We start from the raw sequence: 27,190 nt of genomic DNA, 5'->3' as shown, positions 1-27,190 counted from the left end.
TAGGAGAACATATTAAAGATCTCAGGTTAGAAATGGATTTTTTAAACATGACTCAGAAACTATTAAACATAAAGGAAAAGAGAAATTTTACTACTTAAAATTAAGAGCTCCCCACCAAAAGATACCACAAAGAGAGTGAAAAAACAAGTCAAACAAACTGGAAGAAGGTATGTGTAACATATAACTGATAATAGATTATTATCCAGAATATATATAAAAAACTTTTATTGATTAGAATAAGAATACACAAAATATTTATCCAGGCATTTTATGGAAAAAGAAACATGAATGACCAATAAACATGAAAAAAATGTCAAACTAATTAAGTAACCAGGGGTATATGAATGAAAATCACAAGGTACCATTTCATCTATACTAGAATAGCCAAAATTAAAAAGCCTGACAGTAATGAATATGGTAAGAATATGAAACCTCATATGCTACTGGTGAATGTGTAAACTAACTTGGCATTTTCTTGTAAAATTGAACATCTGCACTCTTAGGTATAAGTTCTGCCACCTAGAGAATCTGTGGCACACAAATATTCACAGCAGCATTGTTTGAAATAGTAAAAAACTGGAAACCATCCAAATATCTATCAACAATAGTGATGAACAAATTATGGTAGATTCACAAAATGGAAGCCTAGCTGTGAAAAGGAATAAATGACAGCTATTGCATCAACAACAATAAATCTCAACAATATTGTATTAACAAAAAATCCAGTGGTTAAGAACATATATGCAAATCCATTCAGGTACAGTTCTAAAATGAAACAACGTACTGTTTTAGAGAACATAATATGGTAAAACTTAAAAGAAAAACAAGGCAATGATTAACATAAAATTCAGGACAGTGATAGCTATGGGTATTGTTGATAAGGAAGGAAGGGACACCACCTAGGAAGGCTTTGATGGTTCTGGTAATGTTCTGTTTCTTATGCCAGGTGGAGGGTATATATGTGTTCATTTTATTTATGGTTTAAATGTGCATGTACACTACCTATCTTCTTTTGTATGTATATGTTTCACAATTAAAAGAAATGGGAAAAAGACTGAATACAGCACATTTGTAACAACATGGTTACTACAAAGAGGAAAGCTAAAGAAATTAGGAAGTTTTAATATTATGAAGAATGAAATTGGCAAGCTACAGAACTGCTGATTTGACAGTTCATAATTTATGTCAAAGTGGATAGCACGGTTTTCAAATATTCTTGTCCTAACCCTCAAAACCTCAATTGCTTCTTTAAAAAAAAAAAAAAAAAAAAAGAAATTCAAGCCCTTCATATAGAGGGATATGAATGTATATATAAAGTGCAAAATGCTCCTTGATCACTAGCTGAATCTCATCCCATTCCCCAGAATTGATCATCATTTAGGGTGACACCCTCCAGACCTTTTTCTATGCATTTACACCAGAGGCTTTTTTGTGTTATTGTTGCTGTTGGTTTTTCTTTTTCTTTTTTTTTTTTTTTTTTTTTTTCGTGACCGGCACTCAGCCAGTGAGTGCACCGGTCAGTCCTATATAGGATCCGAACCCGCGGCGGGAGCGTCGCCGCGCTCCCAGTGCAGCACTCTACCAAGTGCGCCACGGGCTCGGCCCTGCTGTTGGTTTTTATGGTTTATACTCTGACTGTGGTTTTCACCTGTCAGTAATTATTTCCTTATCGATAAGTGTTTTGGTTGTTTCCATATTTCTGCTATTATAGACATTATAGAAATACTCTTTTACAGGTATCTTTGTACACTTGTTCAAGGATTTCTGTAGGACAGACTCTCATATGGAGAATCTCTGACTATTATTAAGTTAAATACAGACTAGAGTTGCCCACCACAAAAACAATACCAAGTTAAATTTCTGCCAGCTGTGAATGATAATGTGTTTCCCTACACCATTACCAATGCTATATTTTCAATCTTTAAAATTTTTGTCTAATGGCAAAAAAAGTGTCTTCTGTAATCTGCATTTTTTGGAAACTAGTGAGGTTGGTCATCATTTCATGTTTATTAGCCATTTGTATTTGATCTCTTATTTATCTTCCTTTTCCATTTTTCTGCTTTTCTGTTTTATTCTTACTGAGTCATGTAAAATCTTTATAGGAGTATATGTTACAGATTTTTTTTTTTTTCAGATGCAGGTTTGGTTTTTAAAATTTAACTAATCAAACAATATTTATTCACTCATTACCATGTAGTAATAGGTTCAAACATATTTGTAAACTTTTTTTTTTTACAAAGAATATACTTCCATTAAAAACTTTTTTTTTTACAATGAATATACTTTCATTTTTAAAGATTGAAAAAGAGATATAACAAAATAATAGGCTCCTCTCTCTTTCTTTAGCCACTCTACCTTCCCAGGCTTACTCTGCTCCTCTTCATAGACAAAGAAAGTATATAGAGAATATTAAAATATAGTTATGTAGGCTTGCAGATTCTCCCCCAGTATTTATATGCATATATGAAAAGGTATATTTTCCTTAGTGATTTTTTTCTCCCCAGCTTTTTATTTTGAAAAAGTTCAAACTATAGAGAAGTTAAAAGAATGCCATAATGATTACCCATATACCATTAATCTACATTTTGCATTTGTTTGATCTCTTTGAACATTCAAATGTAAGTTGTAGACATAATATAACATTGAACCCTAAATATTTCAACATGGATCTCCTAAGAACAAGGATATATTCCCGTACAACCACAATGTAGTTATCACATCCAAGAAATTTAAGAAACAACCATATAAAGTCCATATTAAAATTTCTTCAATTGTCCCAATAATGACCTTTATAGCTATTTTTTAAAAAAAATTTAACTCTAGGATTCACCAAGGTACATGTACTGCATTTAGCTGTCAAGTCTCTTAATCTAGAACAGTCCTCCTGTCCCTCTACCCCTATTCCACCTGCCAAATTTTGGTCTTCTTAAGAATCCAGGCCAGTTGTCTCACAGAATGGATTTGATTTTTTCCTCATGATAAGACTCAGGTTAAATATTTTGGCAAGAACACAACATAGATGGTGCTGTATTTATGCAGTGATTTAAATCCTTTATCTTTTGCTTATATATATAGCAGATATTTTCTTGCAAATTTGTTTGCATTTCAACTTTGAAAATATTTTAAAAGTTTTTCCCTTCTATTCTTTTAGTTCTATGCCATATCTCTTCTATCCCCAAATTATTACTAAATATAGGCATGGACCTGTCTATAACCTCTATCCTGTTCTTGTAATTCTTTCTTTAACAGTAACAGTTTTAATTAGAAAAGATTAGAATACAGTACATTTCATTCGTGCTCAATTTGCTTTTTTCACAACCCACTATGCTCTAATTTGTAAACATTTATTTTATATAAATTATTTATCAGAAACCTCGTATAACTAAAAACCCAAACTATAGCAATGCCAAACACAAAATGACATTTAACATATGCATTAGATGACAAATTCAGTATCTTCTAACTTCTCTAATTTGGCCTCTTTCTAATTAAAGCTAAGAAAAAACAAACATTTTATTTTGAATAACTACTTCTTTACAGTAATCAACACAGTGAAATCCAGCCAACAAGTATCTCAAAGTGGCTATGTGAAAGGTTACTTGCTCTATATTTAAAGACAAAGGATTTAATTTAACTGTATCTAACCTTTTTCTTTCCCTCTGAGTACAGCAATACTGAATAGAGGCAATTACCCTGGAAAACGCTCTAGCAAAACTAATCTGTGCAACTTTGTAGTGTATGTGGGCACTGGAGTCAATCTGAATTAAAAAAATAAATATTCACAGAATGGATATTGATCATTACTCAGTCCTTTATCTCAATGAAAGAGATATCTAAACAATTATAACACAATGGTGAGCAAAAACAAAACAAACAAAAAAACCACTGCTTAAGAATATATATGATTCTATTCAGGTACAGTTTAAAAATGAGACAATGTATCAATTAAGGGAACATATATGGTAACACTGTAAAGAAAAGCAAGGCAATGATTAACATGAAATGCACGTTGTGGATACGGTTGACAAAAGAAGGCTATGTTATCTTGCAGCAATTCCTCATTCATTTAAATGAAAGATGTCCTCTTCTATACCTTTGGTTTGATTAAAAGACTAAAAGTTTGAGAATAAGGAAGAACTTCTCTTAATTATACAGTGTCATTTGGGTAATTTATAAGTAGAAAAAGGATTTAAGTTTTTCTTTATTGGCTTACCTTTCCTCAGTAGCGTAAAAACCACTTAATTTTTTCCCCAAAATACATAATTTAGAAATAAAATCCCTGTCAAAGGGATTTCTAATAATGCAATATGGAAAATTATTCTTTTAAAGACTATCACTTGCACATAAAAACAAAATGATATGCAAAAGACAACTATAGGAAGACTCTACATGGAGAAGAGAGCAACAAGAGGCTTCTTTTAAGTAATATGAAGCACAAGAAAGCAGACTGGAGTAACTATTGTCATCACTAATTTCTCTTCATTGCTGGGAAATTCACTGAATCAGAGATTGAGGTGGAAAGAACTTTGGATGTCGGTCCCAGATTTTCACATTTTACAGATTAGGAAATGAGGCTTCAAGGCAACAGTTTAGAAACTCAGGTCTGAGAAAGCTTTGATGCCAAGATAGATATTTGTAATGTACAGTTTTGATATTTGCAATGAAAAATAGTACTCAAAAAAGAAAATTCAAAATACGGAAGTTATTCCAAACCCTTTCTTGGAATATTCATAATTCCATTATAGTATTCATACTAGAAATAATGTAAGAACTTCTGGATTAGAATATGGGAAAAGACAAACAATCAAAACCCACAAAAAAACTTAGATCCAATTAAGACTACTTCCTTACAGCCCTGAAGAGTCTGTGAAAGTATGCTACAAATTCAGAGGAGGAATACTTACATGTTTTCTTTCTGTAGCCTTCAGAGATTTGGCAGCATAGTAAAAAAGCTGTGTCCCACACAAAGCTGCCCAATATTTTGTCCAAGCTGCTACCTGGAGAGGACAAACACATAAATATACTATTAAGATGCTACTGGCTTGTCTGTGCCAATGATCCACTGTACTTTACTTCAGCCATTGAAGGCCTAACCTTAGAACTGAGTTACATCGGGGCCGACCCCGTGGCGCACTCGGGAGAGTGCCGCGCTGGGAGCGCAGCAGTGCTCCTGCCGCGGGTTTAGATCCTATATAAGGATGGCTGGTACCACGCTCAGTCACAAAAAGACAAAAAAAAAAAAAAAAAAAAAAAAAAAAAAAGAATTGAGTTACATCGCTTTTGAAGTCTTTACCTCAAATATTCCTGTCACTTCCAGCCAATATACTCTAGTACTCTCATTGAGACAATTCTTGATCTTATCAAGAATCCTATCACTTTTTAATATCTAGTATTCCTATTGCCTCCTATTGCTCCCCCACCCCCCACCGCCCACACTATACATTCCCTCCCCTTTCTTCATATCTAGCCTATATTTCATAGTCTAGTACTGTATTCATTTCCTTCCAAATACTTTAATCCCATTGCCCCTCCCTCCTGATAAAACCCTAACCTTTGCCAAATCTAATAAGCATTTGATTACTTGGCACACCACATCACAGAGGCTGAATATTGCTGGAGAAATCACACAATTACAGAGATTTAAATAAACTGACAAAACTGATTGAATTCCATTTTAAGGATTGGTTGCTATTTTCTATTTTTCATAAACTTATTACTATAATATTTCTTAATGACATACTTCCAGGGTTCTATAAAAAACAGTTCTGTACAAAGAATTATATTAGGAGATAAAGAGAAGCACAGGAGTACCTTGATTTAAGCACCCTTAATATATTACTTAACTGAAAGCTATATGGCAGGTATAATACTTTAAGAACCATGCTGAGGCAAATGTGTACTTTAAATTATTTCAAGTCTACTATATATTTGGCTTTATTTCATAGAATTGTCTTAGGGTCTTATACATTTGCATATTTTTAGAGGTATGTTAAAACATAACATAATGAAATCTTACTGTAGGCTTTTTGCCTTCTTTTAACAAAGTTTTTCTCCTGAGAACACCTTGAATAGTAACAGCTCCTGGATATAAATGTACTGCCAAATCTTCTGATTCTGCAGAACTATAATAAGGAAACGAAGAAAAGAACATGTAAGAGCTTTTGTCTATAATAACTATTCAGTAGGAACTTACATAAAATGTAATTATTATTAATTTTAAAACTTTGTTACTTTGACCTGAGAAGACATTGACAATTTTAAAGGTTTATTGATCTGAAATTTATAAACTGTCGCAAAAGTTAATTAGGAAGTTACTGAAGTCAGCAAATGGCTAAAAAACACACTTTATTATGTATTTGAACAAGTATAATTTAGAAAGGATGCAATAATTTACTTTAGTCAAGATTAAGTTAAGAACTTAAGATTTTTCTTCTTCTTAACATGCCCCACTGCATCACTGTTGTAACCTTATTTTCCCATTAGAAACTTTAAGTCCTGGTAGGAAAGATGAGGATTCTACTGTCAAAAGTACTTAAGTATACAGAACTGAAAATAAAAATAGAAGAAGCTCAAAAAGAAAGAGAGAAAAGCCATGCTTAATTCTAAAATAGGTAAAAGCATTAATAAGGTAATAACATATTTTTAAAAACTGGCTTTCTGCAATAAATTTGAATGACATTTAAATGCTGTCAATGTATAAGTGTTTGATTATGGCCTAACAGCTCTCCAAGAAAGGAATAACTCCCAAACTCAAGATTTCCTTTACATTTATCTTTAAAAAACCATCACAAAATAACCAAACATTTTAGTATCTTTTCCCAGTTCATTTAGGTAATATATTTAAAATAAGAATGATTTCTACATGAGCCATTTATAACATACACACTGATAAAAAATGTCATTCTCTGGTGATTTGACATGAGTTACAGAATTCCTACATGAGCAAAGAGAAGTGAAATTTGCCAGTTTACTCCTTTATGATTATTTAGGTGTCTTCAAAGTGACTTAAGAACCTAGAAACCAGTACATATTTCATGCTAAAGCTATTTATATGCAGGGAGGTATACACAAAGAGATTAGACACCATCAAATTCACATAGTTTGCCATTTTGTTGTATTGTGAATTGGTTGATTACCCATTACCATTAATCCCCATGTCCCAATCAATGTACCATCCTTACTTGCCTCCACAGCTAATACAGTATATAGTGCAGAAAGAGATCCAGTTTAACTATATGAAGAATTAAGTGAACGTAAGTTTAAACACACAAATATTATTTAATGAAACAGACATATAAAATTCAGGATCTGTGTTTTATTTGAAAGAATTCTTTAAAAAACAAATTGACTGTAGACTTAGCAAAGTAAATGCTTTGATTGCAGCTTAGGAATAAAAAAGCAGATTTTTATATTGCTCATCCAATAACTAGCAGCATTAGAAAGACCTGTGCAGTTAAAACGCTACCAACTTGAAAGCATTTTAAAAATGTGACATAAAGATGCAAATTTTAGCAATTAGATCTGTGCATCAGAAAGAATAGTTGAAATTTATCTCTACATTAAATCTTGGAAAGAAAGTTTTCCTGGGCAATTTTAGTTTTTATATAAATTAGTTGAGAAAGAATAGAAATAATGTCAGACCGCACCCATGTAAGCCAAACACCAACACCAGAGCAGAGTTCTGTGACCCCTGAATGCAGGGGAATTGTACCTGCTGGCCTTCATGTGGCTTCGATAGCCATTTCGTGCCACTCTTGTCACCGGGCCGAGAGAATGGTATAATCTGTTCCTGTTGGATTCCATTATAAATTGTATATATTACATATACTTTTATTCACACAATCATCAATACCAGAACACTGTAACAGCTTCTTTGTGTAATATAGCTTTCTAAATCTTACAAAAGGTCAGTATGTGATTGTTCCTTTCTTTTTTAAAGCATGCAGCATAGATTTCAAAAAATATTTTTTTTCCTACTGTTGACTCTACAAATATTTATAGGTTTTTACTACATACCATACATTTATATATTCACTTTCATAAATTTGCTAAAAGAATTAAAGAACTATAACCAACTAATATAAAAACCTGAAGAATACTTCAAAAATTCTTTTGTTTCCATTCCACTTCTGGAATTCCACTTTAAGTAAGATGTCTGGGTTTATATAAATGATTCATTTTTATCATATATCCCTGTGAAGACACCTAAAAGCAATGTGGTTTGTCAACTTAAAACCAATGAGGAAAACCTTATTTTTCTCTTTATCCTGCATGTTAAATTAAGGAAAACTAATAAAGGAGATGAACTGAGTAATAAATATAGGCATTATTTTATTTCTTCATCAACTGACAAAGCCAATAAGTGATAAAAATGTTATGAGTTAATATTTATCCAAAACGGAATATAATACTTAACAAAGGAAATTAAACACACATACATAAAAATACTGATATTTCTTTCCCTGGGAAAAGCCAAAAGTAGCACTGTTGATAAATGATATTTAAAACAAAAAGCATTATTTTAGCAATTTAAGCAACAACATACATGATGTCTCTCTAGGAAATAAGAACAGGAAATGGTGTGTTAACATTCAGAGCACTATTTTCAAATTCACTATCCACATGTAGTATTTTAAATCCTAGTTCTTTATTCACTTTTTAGTATTTCATGTCTGAATCTTACTGGGCAGCATTCATTTAACTGTTCTTGAAATATTCCAAGACCCATCAATTTAAATTTGGCACAGGTACAGTAGATTTTTTAGCTGCAACTGTCTGCAAAGCAAAACATTTGTCAAAAAAGAAAAATAATGTTTTGAGACATGAAGGTAACACCATTACATGTAACCTGCTGGGATGAGAACAGATTATTTAACACACCACCATTCTGGTTACTCACTTATAACCCAAACAATCTTGTTAGTATTTTTTTATCTAAAGATTACAATATACTCTATAATCAACCTCTGATGGTATTATGCTTTTTCTAGAGGGAAAGACAACTTGTACAAATTCAGACAGCATGTCAGGGGCAACTCTTGTGTTTTTTTCCATTTCAGGCAAACCCAAATAAAGAGACTGAAAAGAAAGGTCAGAAGAGAAATGATATTTAAAAACAAATTGTTAATAATCCCCTAAAACAAAGAGAACAACACTTGGGAACATTGATAATTAGAGTAGAAAAGTTCAAAGGTACTTTGAAATACAGGGCTTATAAGTAAAATCTTAATCATATAATGGTGAGAAATCTTTATGAAATCTGATCAGTAACACGGATCCAATGTTCCAATTACAGCTCAAAATTAAACAATTCAAATATAATTTAATTTTAAATTGTTTTCAATTAAAAATCGACTGATAGGGAGTTAGGTAGCTGAATGTTTTCAACTCTAGTTTTAATACGACATTCAACATTACATGTAAAAAACATTCTTGTTGCTTAGAAACTTAGCTGCTCGGTTGATATACAAAAATTATTTTGGTCAAGAGTCAAATGAGAACTGAAATGGTCAGAGATAAGATTTTCTAACGAACATTTAGTAAATGGCAATTATTTGTGTTGTCTGGCTACATTATTAGGAACATCTTGTATCTGAGGATCTATACAGCATGATATTTGCTTCAGACAGATGACGGCTTTTTTAGCTTAAAGAAGACAAGGAAAGGAGAAGGGAGCATGATTTATAGTATATTTCAGTATAAATCTGTGTACTCTGCAAATTTTAAGTTCACAACTGTAGTGGATTGAATTATGTCCCCCCCAAACTCATTGAACCTTGAGTTGTGTCCCCCAAGTTTTATGTATTAGGAACTTAGTCTCCGCTGAGACTGTAAAGAGGGTGGGAAATCCTGTTATGGTAATTGAAAGGTTAGGCCTTGAAGAGGTGATTGGATTGTAGGACTGTGCAGTAGTGAATAGATTAAAAATGGTGGCCAGGGGGCGTGGTTCTGAGGGCTCTAAAAGAAGAGGAGAGTCTGTCTTTCTCTTCTCTCTGCTCCCACCATCTTGCAATGTGAGACCTCTGGGTCACGGTTGCCACCACCAGATGGACTTTGGACTTCCCAGCCTCAGAAACTGTAAGCAATAAATTTCGTTTTTCTTTATAAATTACCCAGTTCCAAGTACTCTGTTATAGCAACACAAAACGGACTTATACAATGACCATTTAAATTCGAACTTCAAACTGCTTTACTTAGAGTATAATTTAAAATTTACTAAGTCATTTTGTTCTTAACAAAGCAGCAGAGAATGAAACTGACCATTTCACTAAATGCCTTAAAATTACATAAATGAACCAGAAGTTAAGGAAATAATTTTATTTTTGAATGCATAAGTAGGTAAGTTGACTATGATTGATTATTATTTTTAAATTACAATTTTAAATGTACTAAAATTCAAATACTTGTGTCAAGCCACCAAATAAACATATATAGATAAGACTCTATCAGTCCGTCATTCTCATTACTTACAAGTTCAACTTCTAATTTCTTCTACCAGCAGGAAAATTAAATAGTCCCTTAGGGATATGTAATAAATATAATCTGTTAAAATTTGTATTATAATATACTTTAAGACAGACAAAATAAACTCAAAGCCTTGCAAATGGACAATTTCTCTTACCTTTCAAAAGCAGGCCATGAGGTCTCTTCACTTAGTTCAGAACCATCACTGCTACCTAAAATCAAAAGTTATGCCACTTTTTAAACATCAAAATTACTTTTCCAGTTTGGGTTTTATATTTTAAAAATGATTTCTCTAACTGTGCTTATAAAATGACAATCACATTGTAGGTGAATATCTACATATTAATTCTTTATTCTAATATTACTGCTGCTGGGTTTATTTTGCACTATACTGGAATATAATTGACAAGACTACCTAAAATAACAAAATCGGTATAAAACATTTTTGTATGCCTACTTATAGCTAAAATTCATTACGTTAACAATTTTTCCACTATCAGAGAATGTACACAGCATGAAATTTCTCTTATTAGGTCTGTCATAATTTAGGACCAACAAAATTATGAAATCCTTAGACGTTCATGGCATATTTCTCTCGCTTTGTATTAAACCCATTACTGCCCTGAAAAAAAAAGTTTAATGAAATTCAGTTCTTTGCCTTCAGAAGGCTGAAGAGGATGAAATCCCCAAATTTAAGGGGGAAAAAAAATTGGTGCTATAACAATATAACAACTTTCTCTTTGGCCAGAATATCAATTAACACGGTCTTCAAATAGAAAGGAGGGAAGTTTTGGTGATGGGCAACAATAATCACCCACAATATATATCGACAAAATAAAATAAATAAATAAATAAATAAATAAATTAAATTAAATTAAAAATAAAAAAAAATAAAAAAAAGAGAAAGTTTAAAATTAGCTGTGGGGAAAAAAACTGACGGGAATGAATTTAGAGAGTCCAAAACAGCTTCAATTGACTTAAAAGTAATTTATCTTTTTCGTGACCAGCACTCAGCCAGTGAGTGCACTGGCCATTCCTATATGGGATCCGAACCCGCAGCGGGAGCGTCGCCGCGCTCCGAGCGCAGCACTCTACCGAGTGCGCCACAGGCTCGGCCCGACTTAAAAGTAATTTAAAAGACAATTTTGGTTCTCAATAAAATTAAGATAATAAATATGTCAAGTTGAATTGTCTATCAGACTTTTACAACTACAGTTACATGAGAGACTCAAACCCTAATGCTGTAAGGTATCCATTATATGGGAGGGGTTAATGCCTCTTCCATGCATTTGGAATGGCACTAGATATGTACAATCCTTGGACAAACTGAGATAAGAGTCACTGAAGTAATTTTCTGTACTTTGTCATTCAGATGAGGAACTAGGGGTAAACCGTTGGTTGCAGTGGAGTTTTGTAAATTATTTTTTGGTTTGTAGCATTATGTGGTAAAGACTGAAAATTTAAACCTAAGAAGTACGACTTATTTGTAGAAAATGTAAGCTTTTCCAGAAGTGTCAGCTGAGTGTGAATATGCCTCCCTTAGCTAGGCAGGACTATACCAGGTTATCTAGGACATGTATACCACATTAGAAGATGTTTGAGGCCACTGTCCCAAGCACTGGGACAATTTCCACAGAACTTTCTCAAAGGCTTCATGGTACAGAATATTAATATTGCATGTAAAAGTTACAGCTAAAGAAAAAACTCTTGTGTGTGTGTATGAACACCCACCATCTTACGGTCATAGACTTATTCTCTTTTCATAATATTAAAGCTTTAAAACAAAAATTCTGGAAGGTAAATGCCTATGTATAATGTTCTTAATTTACAAACAAGAATGCAACAATCTTTTACTATTTACCTACTTAATAGCCTTAGAATAGTCTAAAAATAAACATAAAGACAAAAATCTGCTTTAAAAGAAAAAGGTCTCCAAACTGACTGTTAACTGAATGAAATAACTAGTTAACTATTTTGTGGTAACCAAAAGAACATCTATGGATGTAAAAGCTACAAGTCAACTAGAAAATAATTATCATTTTAATGCTTATGATGGGAAGAACCCAAATATTATATACTTGAAAGCTGTAATTTTAAAAATTATTTTTTGCTTTAAGTGGCATGCCAAATTTCATAAGTGTAACAAATTTTTAACTGGAAAAAAGTTCTTCCTTTCTCTTTTGCGAAATTACTCTGAACATTAGTTTTCAGACTGAGGTTGATGTGTGCACATACGAAATTGAGAAAATTAATAAAGAGGTATTATTACAGGACACAAACGTGTGTCCTGTAATTTTAAAAATTGTGTCACTATTTAATCATTTGCATTTATAAAAAAGGGAACATCAGAATAAACAACTGCTAAATGGTGCTGAAGAGCTCTGAACCAATTTCATTTTCAGGGTTTGGAACTCTCAAGGAAGTCAATACATGCAAGAAAATGAATCTCCTTTTGCATCTCTTTCTATCGGCTATTCATCAATATAGAAATGATCATATTAACAGTCATAGATTTAGCCCTTGAGCAACCTGGCACTTTAATCACAGAGTAAGACATTTTCCTCCTCTATTTCTTTTTAAAAATAAAAACAGCATTTTATGAGTATTTTCTAATTATGAGAAGAAATAATGCTCATCTAGAAGATTCAGAAAATAAATAAATGTTTAGGAAGTAAAACAGAGAAACCCCTCTTTTAATCTTATATTCCTCACCGGTATGGTCCCAATTTTTTGTTCCCCTTCATAGTAGCTATCTCTCTTTCCTCACCTCTCATTCTCAAATCTACTCCAATCAGGGCTGTGCCCCCACCACCTCCTTCTTCCTCCAGGCACTTCATCTGCTGGCTTTTGTGATACCACACTCTGGTTTTCTTCCACCTACTTTATTGGTCTCTCCACAGTCTCCTCTGATTAAAATAATTTAATCAGACCTTTAAATGTTAGAATGTTCTTCTTATTTACGCTCTCCCTAGGTAACCTCAAGCAGTCTCATGGCTTGAAATACTATAAATATACTAACTCTCATATCTTCAGATCTGACCTTACTCCATCTCCATTAAGCACCAGATTCATACATTCAACAGCCTACTGACATTTCCATAGGGACATGTCTAAAACAGAATTCTTAATTCCCCAAACTCAGCCACATTTCACAAACATTTCACAACCCACAAATGATTGCTCTTTCTGTCTTCTCTACCTTGGTGATAGCTACTTAATCCAAATAACTTGGAGTCATACTTGACTCCACCCCTTTCCTCATTCCCACATCCAAATTGCATGCAGTAAACCAACTCAATCAGCCCACTTTTTTTTCCTATCATACTTTAAACGCCTTTCCTTTTGAGTCAGAAACATCAGGCACTTTAAAAACCGTCATGAATTATTAACTTCATCCTATATTTAATTGCTACTTTATGATCAAATTTTCTCTATTTGTGGTAGGGTTAATGAATTTTTTTCCAGCTGAGTTTTGTTAAAATTCTCATATCAGTTGGAACCCTCCCAGAGAAATATTTCTCACCTATTGATATTCCACTAGAAAGTGTAGAACTTTCAGCTTGGCCTCGAGATGGTGCATGGGGCTCCATGACGCTATCATCTAATAGATGTCTTGGCCCTGCATTTGGGAACGTTGCACTCTTAAATTCTGCTGTGTTCATTTTATGAATGAAACTGGAAACAGAGAAATATTTTTCATGCCTTTTATTACTGTTACTAAGTCAGCATATAAAAGATATTCTTATATAAAGATTTAGGATATAAAAGATTTACCTGCTATCCTGAACTTACTTCTGAACACTTATGAACACATGGATTTTGAACACACAGATTTTGGCATGAAAACCTCAAACCAATAGTTTAGGGAATTTTATTTTTAAGGAAACCTGGCCATACCTACCTATATAACTAGAAAACAGTTTAAAGTAATTTTATCTTGAGCCTCAGGTTCATTAAAAAATTGTTTTCACGCTCACTTTTGGAGAATAGTTATTTAATTTTCATAAAAATCATAGCAAAGGTGAACATAGGTCCCCTTTTTGAGAAAACAATATTGCAAAACTAATGAATTTAAACAAAAAATCAGTTGCTCTTTCTTTATGTTTAGGAATGAACAAAATAATTTTTGTAGACCTTAATTTATGACTTATTTTGGTTAAGACAAACGACGACTATCTTAAGTAAAGGCTAGAATTTAAAAGAAAAATGTTATATCACTATCCTGATTTTATTTATGATGGCTTTCTATAATGTTCATTTATCTCCCCCAAATACAAGGCACTGTTGAGAAAAGCTCATTTCCAAATTCAGGTTAAGGAAGAAATAAATGCTTTTAGGTAAACAAGATGTTTTACTGAATCAGAAAAAGACTGTGGTTGTTTTAAAAAACCACCAACTATGCAAGGACACTATTTTCTATTTAACCAATAAGTAGAAAACAAATTGAAAATAAATATAAATCCAACTACACACAACTTAAAAATTTGAAAGATAAAATTATAAACGCTGACTTATAACCCAAGCTATGGCACTTCCTATGTCCGTGCGGAATCAGGTTCCGAGGGGATGGGGGTGTCTGCGGGAGCAAGGCTCTTTCAGCTGCCACACTTTTTCTTCCACTTTGTGGTGATGCTGATACTTCAGGACCTAAGGGTTAAATTAAAAAGAAAAAAAAAAAAAAAAAAAAAAGAGAGAGAGAGAGAGAGAAAGGATTATTTTATTTTTAACCTCTTGATATAAAATATAAAAAATGTGGTTTAAATTTTAAGATAATATTAATGTTAGTTCTATTTAATTGACATGAAGATGAGAAATACTTATTTTCCAAGTCCTAAAACGCACAATCCCAAACCATACACAATCCATTAATTTTTATCTATCTTACTTGCACTAAGTAGAGACAGTTCAAATATTTTCCCCATTTACATAGGAAGAAGCAGAATTAGAAGAGATGGCTCAGGGTCTCATATCACGATAAGACAAAATCTAGACTAAACACACAGGTCTTCTAAGTCCTAGGTTCAATGCTCTTTTAATTTTATACATCGCTTCTTTACTCCTAGTTTCAGATTCCTCTTAGATAAAGAATGTGTTGGGTAGGTCAAACACTCAAGTTAGAAATTAAATCTATACAGACACTGTTCAAGCTTATGGGAATAAAAAAAATACAATTCAAAAGTACACAGATTTGCAAGAAAGTGCTTTAAGAATTAAAGGAAAAGCAAATTTAAGAGATTTAGAATAAAATGTTTTTCCCTGCTTGTTCCCTCACTTCTTCACATCTTGTTAGAGAGGCCTACAAATATTTTTAGAACATACAATATAAAGCTTAGTGCAAAAGTCTGTACTGGGAATTTTTAAAAAGGTACTTATATTTACCACTTAGGCCACTGAAATTTCTAGCGTAACTGACCCTCATTGCCTAGGACAGTGAATTTGTAATTTGAAAAAAAAAAGAATAAGCTATTGATAAATATTTATCTATTATTTTCTATCTGTCATATCCATTTTCCTTGATTAGGTAGCATGTTTATTTGTACACTACTGACAAATTACAAACAGCTTTTTAATTAGTAAACCAAAAAAACCCAGATAGGACTCACAGATTTTAATACCAAAATACATTTTTGCAATCACTATAAGATGTGTTAAGTATTTATTTACTTTGGAGTATATTCTTATTAGGTTATATTATTTATTATTTTATATGAGAAAACTATGCACTAACCTACTAAATCTTCCCTGGAAGCAGCAGATAGTGGTGTGCTTGTCCCTGGTTCTATCTTTAATGAAAGCCTGAATTTTAAAAAAGACAAAACACAGCATAATTAACACTTGACAAAATAATATTAGTCATGTATTTTCCCACAAAAAATGAAAACATTTTTATAAAATAATCTGAGCTATATATTTTTCTTTAAGAGCAATCTTTAAGATGTTACATCTCCTATCTCTTTCATACAAAGCTGATCTTCTGGTTATTCTAGGAAATATTAAGAAGGAGAAAAACATTTAGAAAGTTGTATTTAAAAACACAAAAATTTTCCCAACTGCCCCAGAGTTGCCAAACAATTCAGCACATTTTAAGATATTTGATGTATGACTAAAAGATGATTTAACTTGAGCTTATATTGATATCTGACACTTAAATTCAGGAACCTCCACATATATTATTAAATATATTATGCAAATTATTTCTAAAATATTTACTGGATGGGCTTGGTTTGACTGTAACACTGAAAATTTTAAAAACACCTTGAGACTAACAATTCAACAAACCAACTAACACAACATATCAAAAGAAAGATCTGTATAAATAAAAGCATCATTTGGAAAATTCCAAGTGAATCCTTGTCCTACATCAAGGTTTATTAACTGGTATTTAGGTTCCATTTAAGATAATACATACTGTTTTCAGTTCCATAAGAGATTATGATTTCTATCATTGGAAGCTATTTCAGGAAAAAGGACACTAAAGTAGTTGCAGAAAATGCTTTGTTGTAATACACAAAGCCTAACATTACTAAGAATTTATCTGAAATTAATAAAGACTGTTTAAGCACTGTAATGACTGGAATTTTCAATTATACAAGTGGCATTCATAATAAATCTATTGTAGGCTCTTAAGTTATTTCTTTGATAATCTGAGAATTAAATATGATTATATTCCAATTATTTGACAATGTAAAAATAATGTATTGAATAGATGTATGATTAACCAGAACTTCCTGTTCTTTTTTTTTTTTTTTTCTACATAAGAGCAGTTTAATTATTTAGGCTGCAGACTGTACTGCAATTCATTCATTTGATAAATATTTATTGAACACCTGTTTTGTGTCAGGCACTGTATTTGGCACTGGAATGTAAGAGACTAAGGCAGACATGGTGTCCCTGCTCTTCTGAAGCTTACGGTCTACGAGATGAAAGACAAAGTAGTAAACAAAATAACTATAATTTCCTAACAGCACCAAAATAGAAAGAAACAGAAAGGGAGCTTATTAGGTGAATCACACTGCGATTGGTAGCAGCTGGTAACCGACAGCAGTATCAAAAGTAGAAGCATCTTAAAAAGCACAGCAGTGAAGGCTAGTCTGAGGGTTAGTTGCTTACAAAATCATCAAAGCAACATGTAATAACAGTGATGCCAATTCATTGAGAAAAGGTATGTTACATATTAAAATAACTTGGAAAGATTTTCATCCTTATTAAAAGACATGCGTGTAATTATCTATACTAACCGCCTGTATAGATTGAGTTGCCAAAAATAGAGGTCTTTGGATAAATGAAGTGTCATTTCTTTTTAAATATTTTTCATCACAAAACCATTTTTTCTAACTAGTAATTATAATGTCTCTTATCTTAAAGTGCTCTAATTTTCAACATTTAATTAGTAGGCTCATGCAACACAATTGCATCATTAGAAAAACAATCTATCAGTCTCCCACATGATGTCCTAACACCACCAAATGACCTGTAGTTCTCCAAGCACACTGTTTTTTATTCCTTTCCTATGATTATTCCACCTCTGGAATGCCTTTCTCCTTACCCTTCATGTGGGGCTAACTCCTCACCTTTTAAAATTCAGCCTCAGGTGACACTGTCTCCTGAACCTGTTCATGTTTCTTTTCTCTTTATTTTTCCCACTTAAAGCTGAGTTAGATCTCCCATTGTCTATGTTTCCATAGTATTCTGGACATATCTCTATTTGTAGTACTGTTTGAAATGTTTTATAATTATCTGTTTTGTGGATGTGTCTTGCACTAGACTAAGTTTCTTGAGGGCAAGAAAGAACAATATCTTGTTTATTTTAAAAATCTCAGCAACTAGCACAGTATCTGGCCTATAGCAAAAGCTTAATAAATATTTGTTAAATGAATATAATGGGAAGGTTGCTCTGGTGCTAGCTACTCATGAAAACAAAAGTCAATAATAATAGCATCAGCTTCCCTACAAAAATGAAGGTATCATAAAATGTCAGTTTATGGACAGGACTACTTAATGGTTTCAATGGCTAAGTCTATCCTTTCAGCAAATTAAAAATTTACCATCCTCAATAAATGGTGCTGGGAAAACTGGACTTCTGTATGTAAAAGAATGAAACTGGACCTGCACCTCTCACTGTATAATCCATTTTGAGTTGATTTTGATAAAGTCTTAAATATAAGACCTGAAACTATAAAATTACTTAAGGAAAACATAGGGGAAACACTCCAGGAGGTGGGACCGGGCAAAGACTTTATGAATAAGACACCCCCAAAGCACAAGTAACAAAAGCAAAAATAAACAAATGGGATTACATCATATTAAAAAGCTTCTGCACAGCAAAGGAAACAATCAACAGAGCAGAAAGACAACCTACGGAATGGGAGAGAATATGTGCAAACTATATATCCAACAAGGAATTAATATCCAGAATATATAAAGAACTCAAACAACTATACAGTAAAAAAAACAAATAATCTTATTGAAAAATGGGCAAAGGAGATGAATAAACACTTTTCAAAGGAAGATATACAAATGGCCTACTGGTAGAGGAAAAAATGTTCAACATCACTAGTCATCAGAAAAATGCAAACCAAAACCACATTGAGATATCATCTTGCCCCAGTTAGAATGGCCATTATTAAAAAGAACAACAAATGCTGGCAAGGATATGGAGAAAGGGGAACTCTTCTACTGTAAATTAGTACAGCCATTATGGAAAACAGTATTGAGGTTCCTCAAACAATTATAGATAGAACTACAATACAATCCAGCAATCTCACTACTAGGCATATATCCAAAGGAATGGAAATCATCATGTCAAAGGGATACCTGCACTCCCATGTTCATTGCAGCTCTATTTACAATAGCCAAAATATGGAACCAACCTAAATGTCCATTGACAGACGACTGGATAAGAAAAATGTGGTATATATATACACAATGAAATACTATTCAGCCATAAAAACAATGAAATTCTGCCATTTGCAAGACATGGATGAGTCTGGAGAAAATTATGTTAAGTGAAATAAGCCAGACAAGGAAAAAGAAATACTGCATGTTCTCACTTATAATTAGGTGGAAAGAAGAAAGAAAGAAAAGAAAGAAAGAAAGAAAGAAAAGAAAGAAAGAAAGAAAGAGAGAGAGAGAAAGAAAGAAAGAAAGAAAGAAAGAAAGAAAGAAAGAAAGAAAGAAAGAAAGAAAGAAAGAGAAAGAAAAAGAAAGAAAGGAAAGATCTAAACAATTCCTTTAACTTTCAGAATATGAGAGATAGGGGTGAGGCGGGGGAGGGGTGGGGCTGGGAAGAGATAGGTTGGGTAAAGGGCATAAAGAAAAGACATGATTTGTGATAATAATATGCTTATAATAAATAATATAAAAAAATTTACCATCCTCTATAATCACACAAAATTTTCCTAGACTTCACTTCTACTTAATAAACTTTAACTTTTTAAAACACAATGGTAAGTTTCTTGAGCCAGATAAAGAGATTTTTAATAACTACTTACTCATATTTTGGGTTTTAAGATATCTGTTCTATACCCCACAGGACAAAACATAAGTGTTTATTAGGTATAAGTTCTATGTCAGTAATTAAGAGAGATGGGAAAATAGTGGTAAATATAAGATACAGACCACCAAACTTGAGAAATTTACAACCTACAGCAACAGATTTATGAAACAATTCCAGCCTTATAAAGCTGATCCACTGACCTCATACAATTTCAAATTAGTTACCATGTAAAAACTTCGTAAGGGCTGGCCTGTGGCTCACTCGGGAGAGTGTGGTGCTGATAACACCAAGGCCACGGGTTCGGATCCCATATTAAGGATGGCCGGTTAGCTCACTTGGGAGAGCGTGGTGCTGACAACACCAAGTCAAGGGTTAAGATCCCCTTGCTGGTCATCTTTAAAAAAAAACAAAAAAACAACTTTTTGTAGAACACAAGTTGGTATAGAAATATAAAGTATTAATATTATGGTGTGGGGGAGAAGACAGCAATAAAAGTGTTTTCAAATATTAATAAAATTTTAGATTCAAATATATATCCAGAGCATCTTAATATATTTAATATTTGAAGAAAAGTTATTTCTAGCTGTTTTCCAGAATTTCTAACCTTTTATTGGAACTAATTCTGTTCTGCAAAATTAAAAAAAATTCTTGAAACCTATGGAACAAGGAAGCTGATAATCAATACCAAGGAGGATAAGAAAAAAACATTTTTATATAATGAACTAATATGGAAAAATAATCTAGTTTTTCATTTTCATAAATTTTTAAAACATGACGTTTTATTAGAAAACATATTTGCAGAAGACACAAAATTCAATTGGAAAGCTTGGAAACAATTGGCATAATAAAACTAAGCAACTTAAAAAAAAAATTAACAAATGAAGCCAAAAGAAAAATGACAAGCCTCAAGAGAAATAAGTCCTTTATCCTCCCACCTTTTGAAAAAACCCAGCAGTTATGATGGAAAGCATTCCACCAAAAGATGAAAAGGGTTAATAATTTAAAACTTTCCCATCCTTGGGCAATATTGTGGATGGTAAGGAGAAAGATGTCAGCACCACGCTCACCCAGTGAGCAAACCGGTCATCCCTATATGGGATCCGAACCCGTGGCCTTGGTGGTAAGGAGAAAGATGAATATCAGCTATTTTAAAAGTGATTTTAGAAATCCTTTACAAAGGACTTGCTATAATATATAGAAAAGTTTAAGTACGGTGCTGTATCGGAGAAATATGTCTCTTACCCAGAGGCAAAAAGGTTCACCAGTCTCTCAATCCACAAAAACAACTGGAAAGAAGCTCAAAGACACATCAAAGAATTACCTTTAAAAAGGGAGTAACTTTTCTATTTTGTAGACTGTTTTGTTAATTTTCTATTAGAAGATAAATTTCCATAAAGATTCAATGATTGAATATAGGAGGAAAGGAAGAAATTCAAATTAGAACTATCAAAAATCAGCTCTTTACAACCTGAGAAAAATAAAATACTTTTTAATAAAAAAAAAAAGGTACTTATATGTTGGCTCAATGACATCAAGTGATTACAAAGAAATAGGTACAGGTAAGTCCCTTTATCTTTGTCAGTGTACCACTGGATTAGGCACTTGTACGGTACAATGCAGGATTTAGATGTTTAAATACATGGGGATGGAAGGGTGGAGGACAGGACAAAGTTATACAAACCATTTTTGAAGATCCAACCTACTTGTAATTATCGTCTTCCACAAACTTTTGTAGTTCTTCTATATACTGAACGGAGTTCAGATACTTTTGGACATGAGGCAACATGGGAATATCTAGGTAAAAGGTGACAGATAATTATCTGGTAAAGTACATCTTAACCAGAACTTTAAAAGTTAAGCTGAGAAAAATAATTTAAAGGTAAATTAGGAACACACAGCACCACAATTTAAATTAACTCTAAAAGGACATTACTGAGGTAAACTTTATTTAATGTGAAACTGAAGGTAATTTAGAAAATCATAGATGCATGCTGTTTGTACAGATATTTTTTAAAGTCCCACATATTTGAGAAATTTCATAGGGAAAAAATCAGGGACTTCACCGTGATTTATTTTCAGACCTCAATGAAATGCAAGATGTGAATGCAGTTATTTTTCTTTTTAAAGAAACCTGATTTCAATTTGTAAGCATGGTTTCTATCCTTTCTTTACAAATTTCAAACAAGATTAATTTAAGATTACAATTTGGTGTTATATTAAAAAAAAACTGAGAAAAGGACAGAGTCAGAGATTATCTAATTTCAGTAAGGTTCTATCCCACACACACTTTTAGGAAGTTTTTGAAGTCTTGAAAGTATAAATGCACATAAGTAAAGTCAGATTTAAGACAAATTTATTTGAAATAAATCAGATAATGCAAACTCACTGTCTTTTGATACCACAAAAACTATATGTTGACAGCCTAACTTCATTCCCCACCAAATTGAAAGCATCCAAACATTTTTAAAAAAAAAAAAAAAAAGAAAAGAAAAAGCTATTCTAAGCATTGGGGCTTACTTAGCTCTTTCCATGTCATTCTGTAAAATGCACCTTGAACAAAAATTGGTTATTTACTCAATAACTCAAATTGGTTATCTGACTCAAGAAAGCTAGTTGATTGTCACTAGAATCAAGGATGCCTGCTAGTTCCCTAACTGAAAAAAATCTAAGAACTATTTACATAATAGATCAGGGAGATCAAATGAGATGAAAATAGAAAATAAGTTTGTAAACTATAAAGGGCTAAATAACTGTGAGATGGTAATATTACTTATTGCCCCTGTGCTCTGTAAGCAAATTTCCTACAAAATAACAGAAAAGCAAGAGATAAAAGTAAAAATTTTAAATATTAAATACTTCAAGTCCTTAAAAGTATGATCTGAAACAGGATGCTAAATAGTAAATGATGAAATAAAATAACCATTATTTTTCTTTATGTTAGGATGGAAATAAGAAATTGATGTTCCTTGCTGTGTGAAAAGTGGTCATTAAACTACGTGTAAATGAATCAATGTAATCGCATCATGGTGATGGCTTACCGTTATTCCCCAGAAACTCACCATACTCACAGGACTGCTGTAAATCGGAAATTATTCGAAGAATGTTATTCATTAAATTTGATCTTTGCTCATTTTCTAGAATGCTGCCAGTTGATGGGTATGCTGAATCAATGTATGTCAAATCTGACAAATAGATACCTGAAACAAAATTAGATAAATGAATGTTTTCCTACTTGTAGTTTGGGAAAGTATGACAAGGTGAAGGGGGGAAAAAACCTAGTTTCTAGATATATTCTAATATATGCCATATTTAGAATATATTGTTGTTAATACACTGAAGCCTTATTAAAGCATGACCGCTGGGACCAAGGTTTCTGTAGAGCTGGAGTCAGACATGCAAATAATATGGTTTTTTGTAAATGTCTTCTTATGATATCATTTTCAAGTATGGTTCAAGGCTGGAGTAAGAAACGCCAGCACATATGGGACTTAATGGAAAGAAGGTGAGCTTTTGAACTGTATAATGGAGATGGTTACCTCTGAATCTCAGTTTTTACATCTATACAATCAGTACCTATCTTCCAAGATGTGCATATAGCCTGAAGAAGTTAACTTAGCTAGCCTAGCCAGTATCTACCATAGGGAAGTTATTTAACATTAGTTTTATACTTCTTTGCCTTGAATTGGTAACTACTGTCATTTGAGTCTTAACTACTTTGAAAAAAAATTAGCTCAATCTGGTAGAAATAGCTTACGTTCTATAGATCAACAAATGGATTTCTGAAACACTTTATGTGACTACAAATTCTTACAAAGTTAACTCTTACCCTCCCCCACAGTCTCTGTACCAGTAAAAATAGCACATCCTCCAAAATAATTTCGATATACTAGTCCTGAACATGGAAGGTCACTCATTTAAAAATATTTTCTGAGAGTTTACTATGCACACGTGAAATGTATAAGACAACTATAGATAGAGAGAAAAAAATACTTTCCTACTTTTACCTCACTATTCCATGTTCATGAACTCACAGGGTAAATGCAACCAAAATGATGTACTCACTACTTTCCAAATAAGTACTATATTTTCACTCATACCATTTTCTTCTACCTTGAATGTTTTCTAGACTCATCTCTGCCCATCCAAATCTTATGTCTTATACGAGGGGTCTTCAAAAACTTCATGCAAAGATTCCTATTATCTTTTAATTCTATTTTCCATGAACTTTTTGAAGTACCCCTTGCATATTCAGTTCAGTGTCAACTGTTTTTACTTTTCTCAGATTCCAAGAAAGGAATTTAGAAACTGTCTAGTCTAACCTCCTATTTTTTATAGATGAACCTGAAATCCATAAATAGTAAAAGGTTATGTCTAATGCTGTACAACCTGTTACTGACAGAGCTGGGTATCTCAGAGGTTTCACTAGTAGCCCAGATTTTTTAATTTTTTAATTACATTCTGTTGTAAAGTTGTATATTATCTATACCACTCCCTTAATAACATTTGAGACTTCACAATCTCTAAAATTATTTAAATCTTCTCATATTTATATCTTATCTGCTCAAGACTATAAATTTATTTAAGGCAGTTGCTCTATCTTGCACTCTAAGAAAAAGAAAATCCTGTGCAACATTTTGACAACAGGTGCTTAAAACAATGTAAAAAGTTGGCATGGCAATCCTTTTACTCATCCTAGTAGCATTCATTTTCCCTTCAGCAAATTTTTACAGTATTATTTAAGCCATGTATCATAAATACTTTTTTTTCTTTAGAGAATCAATAGTTTTTTGGCCCTATGAGAAAATAATAATTTTCTCCCTATGAGTCCAAATAAATCTACAGCCAAGGTCCTTCCCACTTCATCCAACCTCAGAGGAAGAAGAATCGCTCTCTTCTTTCTAAATCTAAACTGTGATTTTGAATGTAACCAATATTCCCTCCTTCAAAATACCCACTGTTGCCTATTCTTATCACTCACCCTCCACTGGCTCCTTTCCTAGAGCCAATACACACATTTAAATCTCCCCTATTAAAGAAAACAAAATCAAAGCATCCCTTCCTTCAAATCTAATCCTCTCCTCAAGATAGGACCCATGCCTCCCTCCCTTTAACAATCACCTTGAAAGAGAAACACCAGGATCATACACTTATTTATTTCATCCTTCATTCTATTTTTAATGTAATATTTGATACACATAAAAGTTTACATCTGTCAGGAAAAAATGTGAAAGACTCTGAAATGGGTAAAAAAGATTACTAGGTATATCCTGTCTCCAGTGCATCCTGTTAGCCCTTGAGCTATTTTACAACTCTTTAAGTTGTTGAAAACTGGCAATAATACAAATTCTTATCCATAAAAATGCCAATGAATTAATCCAGTGGAATGTAATTGATTATTAACCCTGTAAATGTTGATGAATTTTGCAACTATTTCTAAATTTATTTCAGCATTCGTGATTGTCTATATGGGTGTTACTTTTTTTTTTGTATTTGAATAAAAGATTTATTTTCTTCTCAGGAAAAATAGGAAATTAGGGAAACACACTACATTTTACAACTCACAGTAATTTGTAGTTGATCCTAACCCTTCCTGGTACAGCTGTCAAAAGCATTAGCTATTTAACCAGAACCAGAGTGTTCATCCCTTGATGGATGTACATGGACAACACTAGAGAACTGCATGTTTTCCCTGTGAGAAGCACAGGACAAACAGAAGTTGCTGAGAAAAACTATCTTTCCAAGCAGCCCCTCTCTTTCCATTTTGGAGGATTTGCCTGAACTATGCAGCTAGGCAGCACTTAGACTTGCCCCCTCTTTCCCAAACCACATGGGGCCCCAAGCCCTCACTGCCTGGGACCTGAAGTACTAAGATTCAGCAGTCACACCTAGTGAACTGGTAAGAGGGGTCCCATAAAAACGACAATTTACATTTATGCTCTTATTTCCACAACTGGATATGGGGAGACAGGCCTTTTTTTAGAAACTTTAACTAGATCTTAAGATTCATTAAAAACTTATATGTGTGTTACTTTGAATTCTCCCTTGAAATGGTTATAATATCTTCCTTATTCCTTTATACATTTAAATGATTTAAATAAAATCTTTGACATGTACTCATTTCATGTGTGTGAGAATCATGATTTTATCTTTTAAAAAATTACTTTTAACATGTAGTTCCTGTTGTTATTGAACAACATAATAAGCATTTGTGAAAGACAAGTTAACTTAAGAACTATAACATCCGTAAGGAGAGCTAAAAGATTCTTCAAGGAAATGGCACAGGGATGTCAGCACATGTAAAACGATAACAGCAATAAAAGATATATTAAAAGTCATATAGAAAAGGTTAAAAGAGAAGTCTCAAAGTTCAATACAAGAAAACGTCATTCCCTGATGGGATCAGAGAAGGCTTCAAGGAAGAAATGGGATTTGAGCTGGGTATTAATGGGCCAATTCTTGCCATTCTTTTACCTTATCACTAAATCCAGATGACAGTGATTTAGTATGAAAAGCTAATGTAATATAGCTCATTAATAATTTTTATACTGGTTACATGTTAAAATTTTTAATATATTGGGGTAAATAAAATGTTACTTAAAAAACAAAACAAGGGCTGGTCCCGTGGCTCACTTGGGAGAGTGCGGCACTGGTAGTGCCGAGGCCGCGGGTTCAGATCCTATATAGGGATGGCCGGTGTGCTCACTGGCTGAGTGTGGTGCAGACCACACCGTGCCAAGGGCTGCAATCCCCTTACCGGTAAAAAAAAACAAACAAACCCCAAACAAAACATCATCATCATTGATACTGTTGCATCTATTTGTATGTTCCTTTCCTACTTCATCTCCCTGCTTCCAGTCCAAAAGTAACCACTATTCTGAATTTTAAAATTATTCCTTTATTTTTCCCAAGACACGTCTACATCCCTGCACAATATATTATTTATGTTTGCTTATTTTTGAGCTTTAAAAATCACATTTTATGTATGCGTGATTAAATAAGATAACAGTATTTGTAAAGTTAGAAAAGGGTCTGGTACACCCTAAGTGATTTATAAGCACATACACATACCTAGGAGCAGAACTGCTAGGTTATAAGGTATATTAATACTCAACTTTAAAAGACGGTGCCACATTGTTTTTCAAAGATATATCAATTCACGTTCCCATTGACAATATATGAGTTTCTCCTGATCCACATGAACACTTGGTATTATCAATCTTAATTTCTGCC

General features: G+C 32.8%; 1 protein-coding gene across 3 annotated transcripts in view; it reads right to left on the bottom strand.

The window, feature by feature from the left end:
• RALGPS2 (Ral GEF with PH domain and SH3 binding motif 2) overlaps positions 1-27,190 on the bottom strand; it is a 150,626-nt gene that overhangs the window by 10,247 nt on the left and 113,189 nt on the right. For 2 of the 3 annotated variants that reach the window (XM_063103892.1, XM_063103893.1), the window contains exons 9-17: positions 23,020-23,157; positions 21,664-21,754; positions 16,193-16,260; positions 14,976-15,111; positions 13,988-14,139; positions 10,622-10,676; positions 7,712-7,789; positions 6,017-6,122; positions 4,905-4,997 (exon numbers count right to left, since the gene is read on the bottom strand). In XM_063103892.1, coding sequence (XP_062959962.1) covers positions 4,905-4,997; positions 6,017-6,122; positions 7,712-7,789; positions 10,622-10,676; positions 13,988-14,139; positions 14,976-15,111; positions 16,193-16,260; positions 21,664-21,754; positions 23,020-23,157 — 917 coding nt within the window. The remainder of the gene's footprint in view (positions 1-4,904; positions 4,998-6,016; positions 6,123-7,711; positions 7,790-10,621; positions 10,677-13,987; positions 14,140-14,975; positions 15,112-16,192; positions 16,261-21,663; positions 21,755-23,019; positions 23,158-27,190) is intronic. The other variant, XM_063103894.1, reaches the window with a different exon arrangement.

This window comes from Cynocephalus volans, chromosome 8 (assembly GCF_027409185.1).
Source record: "Cynocephalus volans isolate mCynVol1 chromosome 8, mCynVol1.pri, whole genome shotgun sequence".
Taxonomy (NCBI): domain Eukaryota; kingdom Metazoa; phylum Chordata; class Mammalia; order Dermoptera; family Cynocephalidae; genus Cynocephalus; species Cynocephalus volans.
This window is presented reverse-complemented; position numbering and strand designations above follow the sequence as displayed.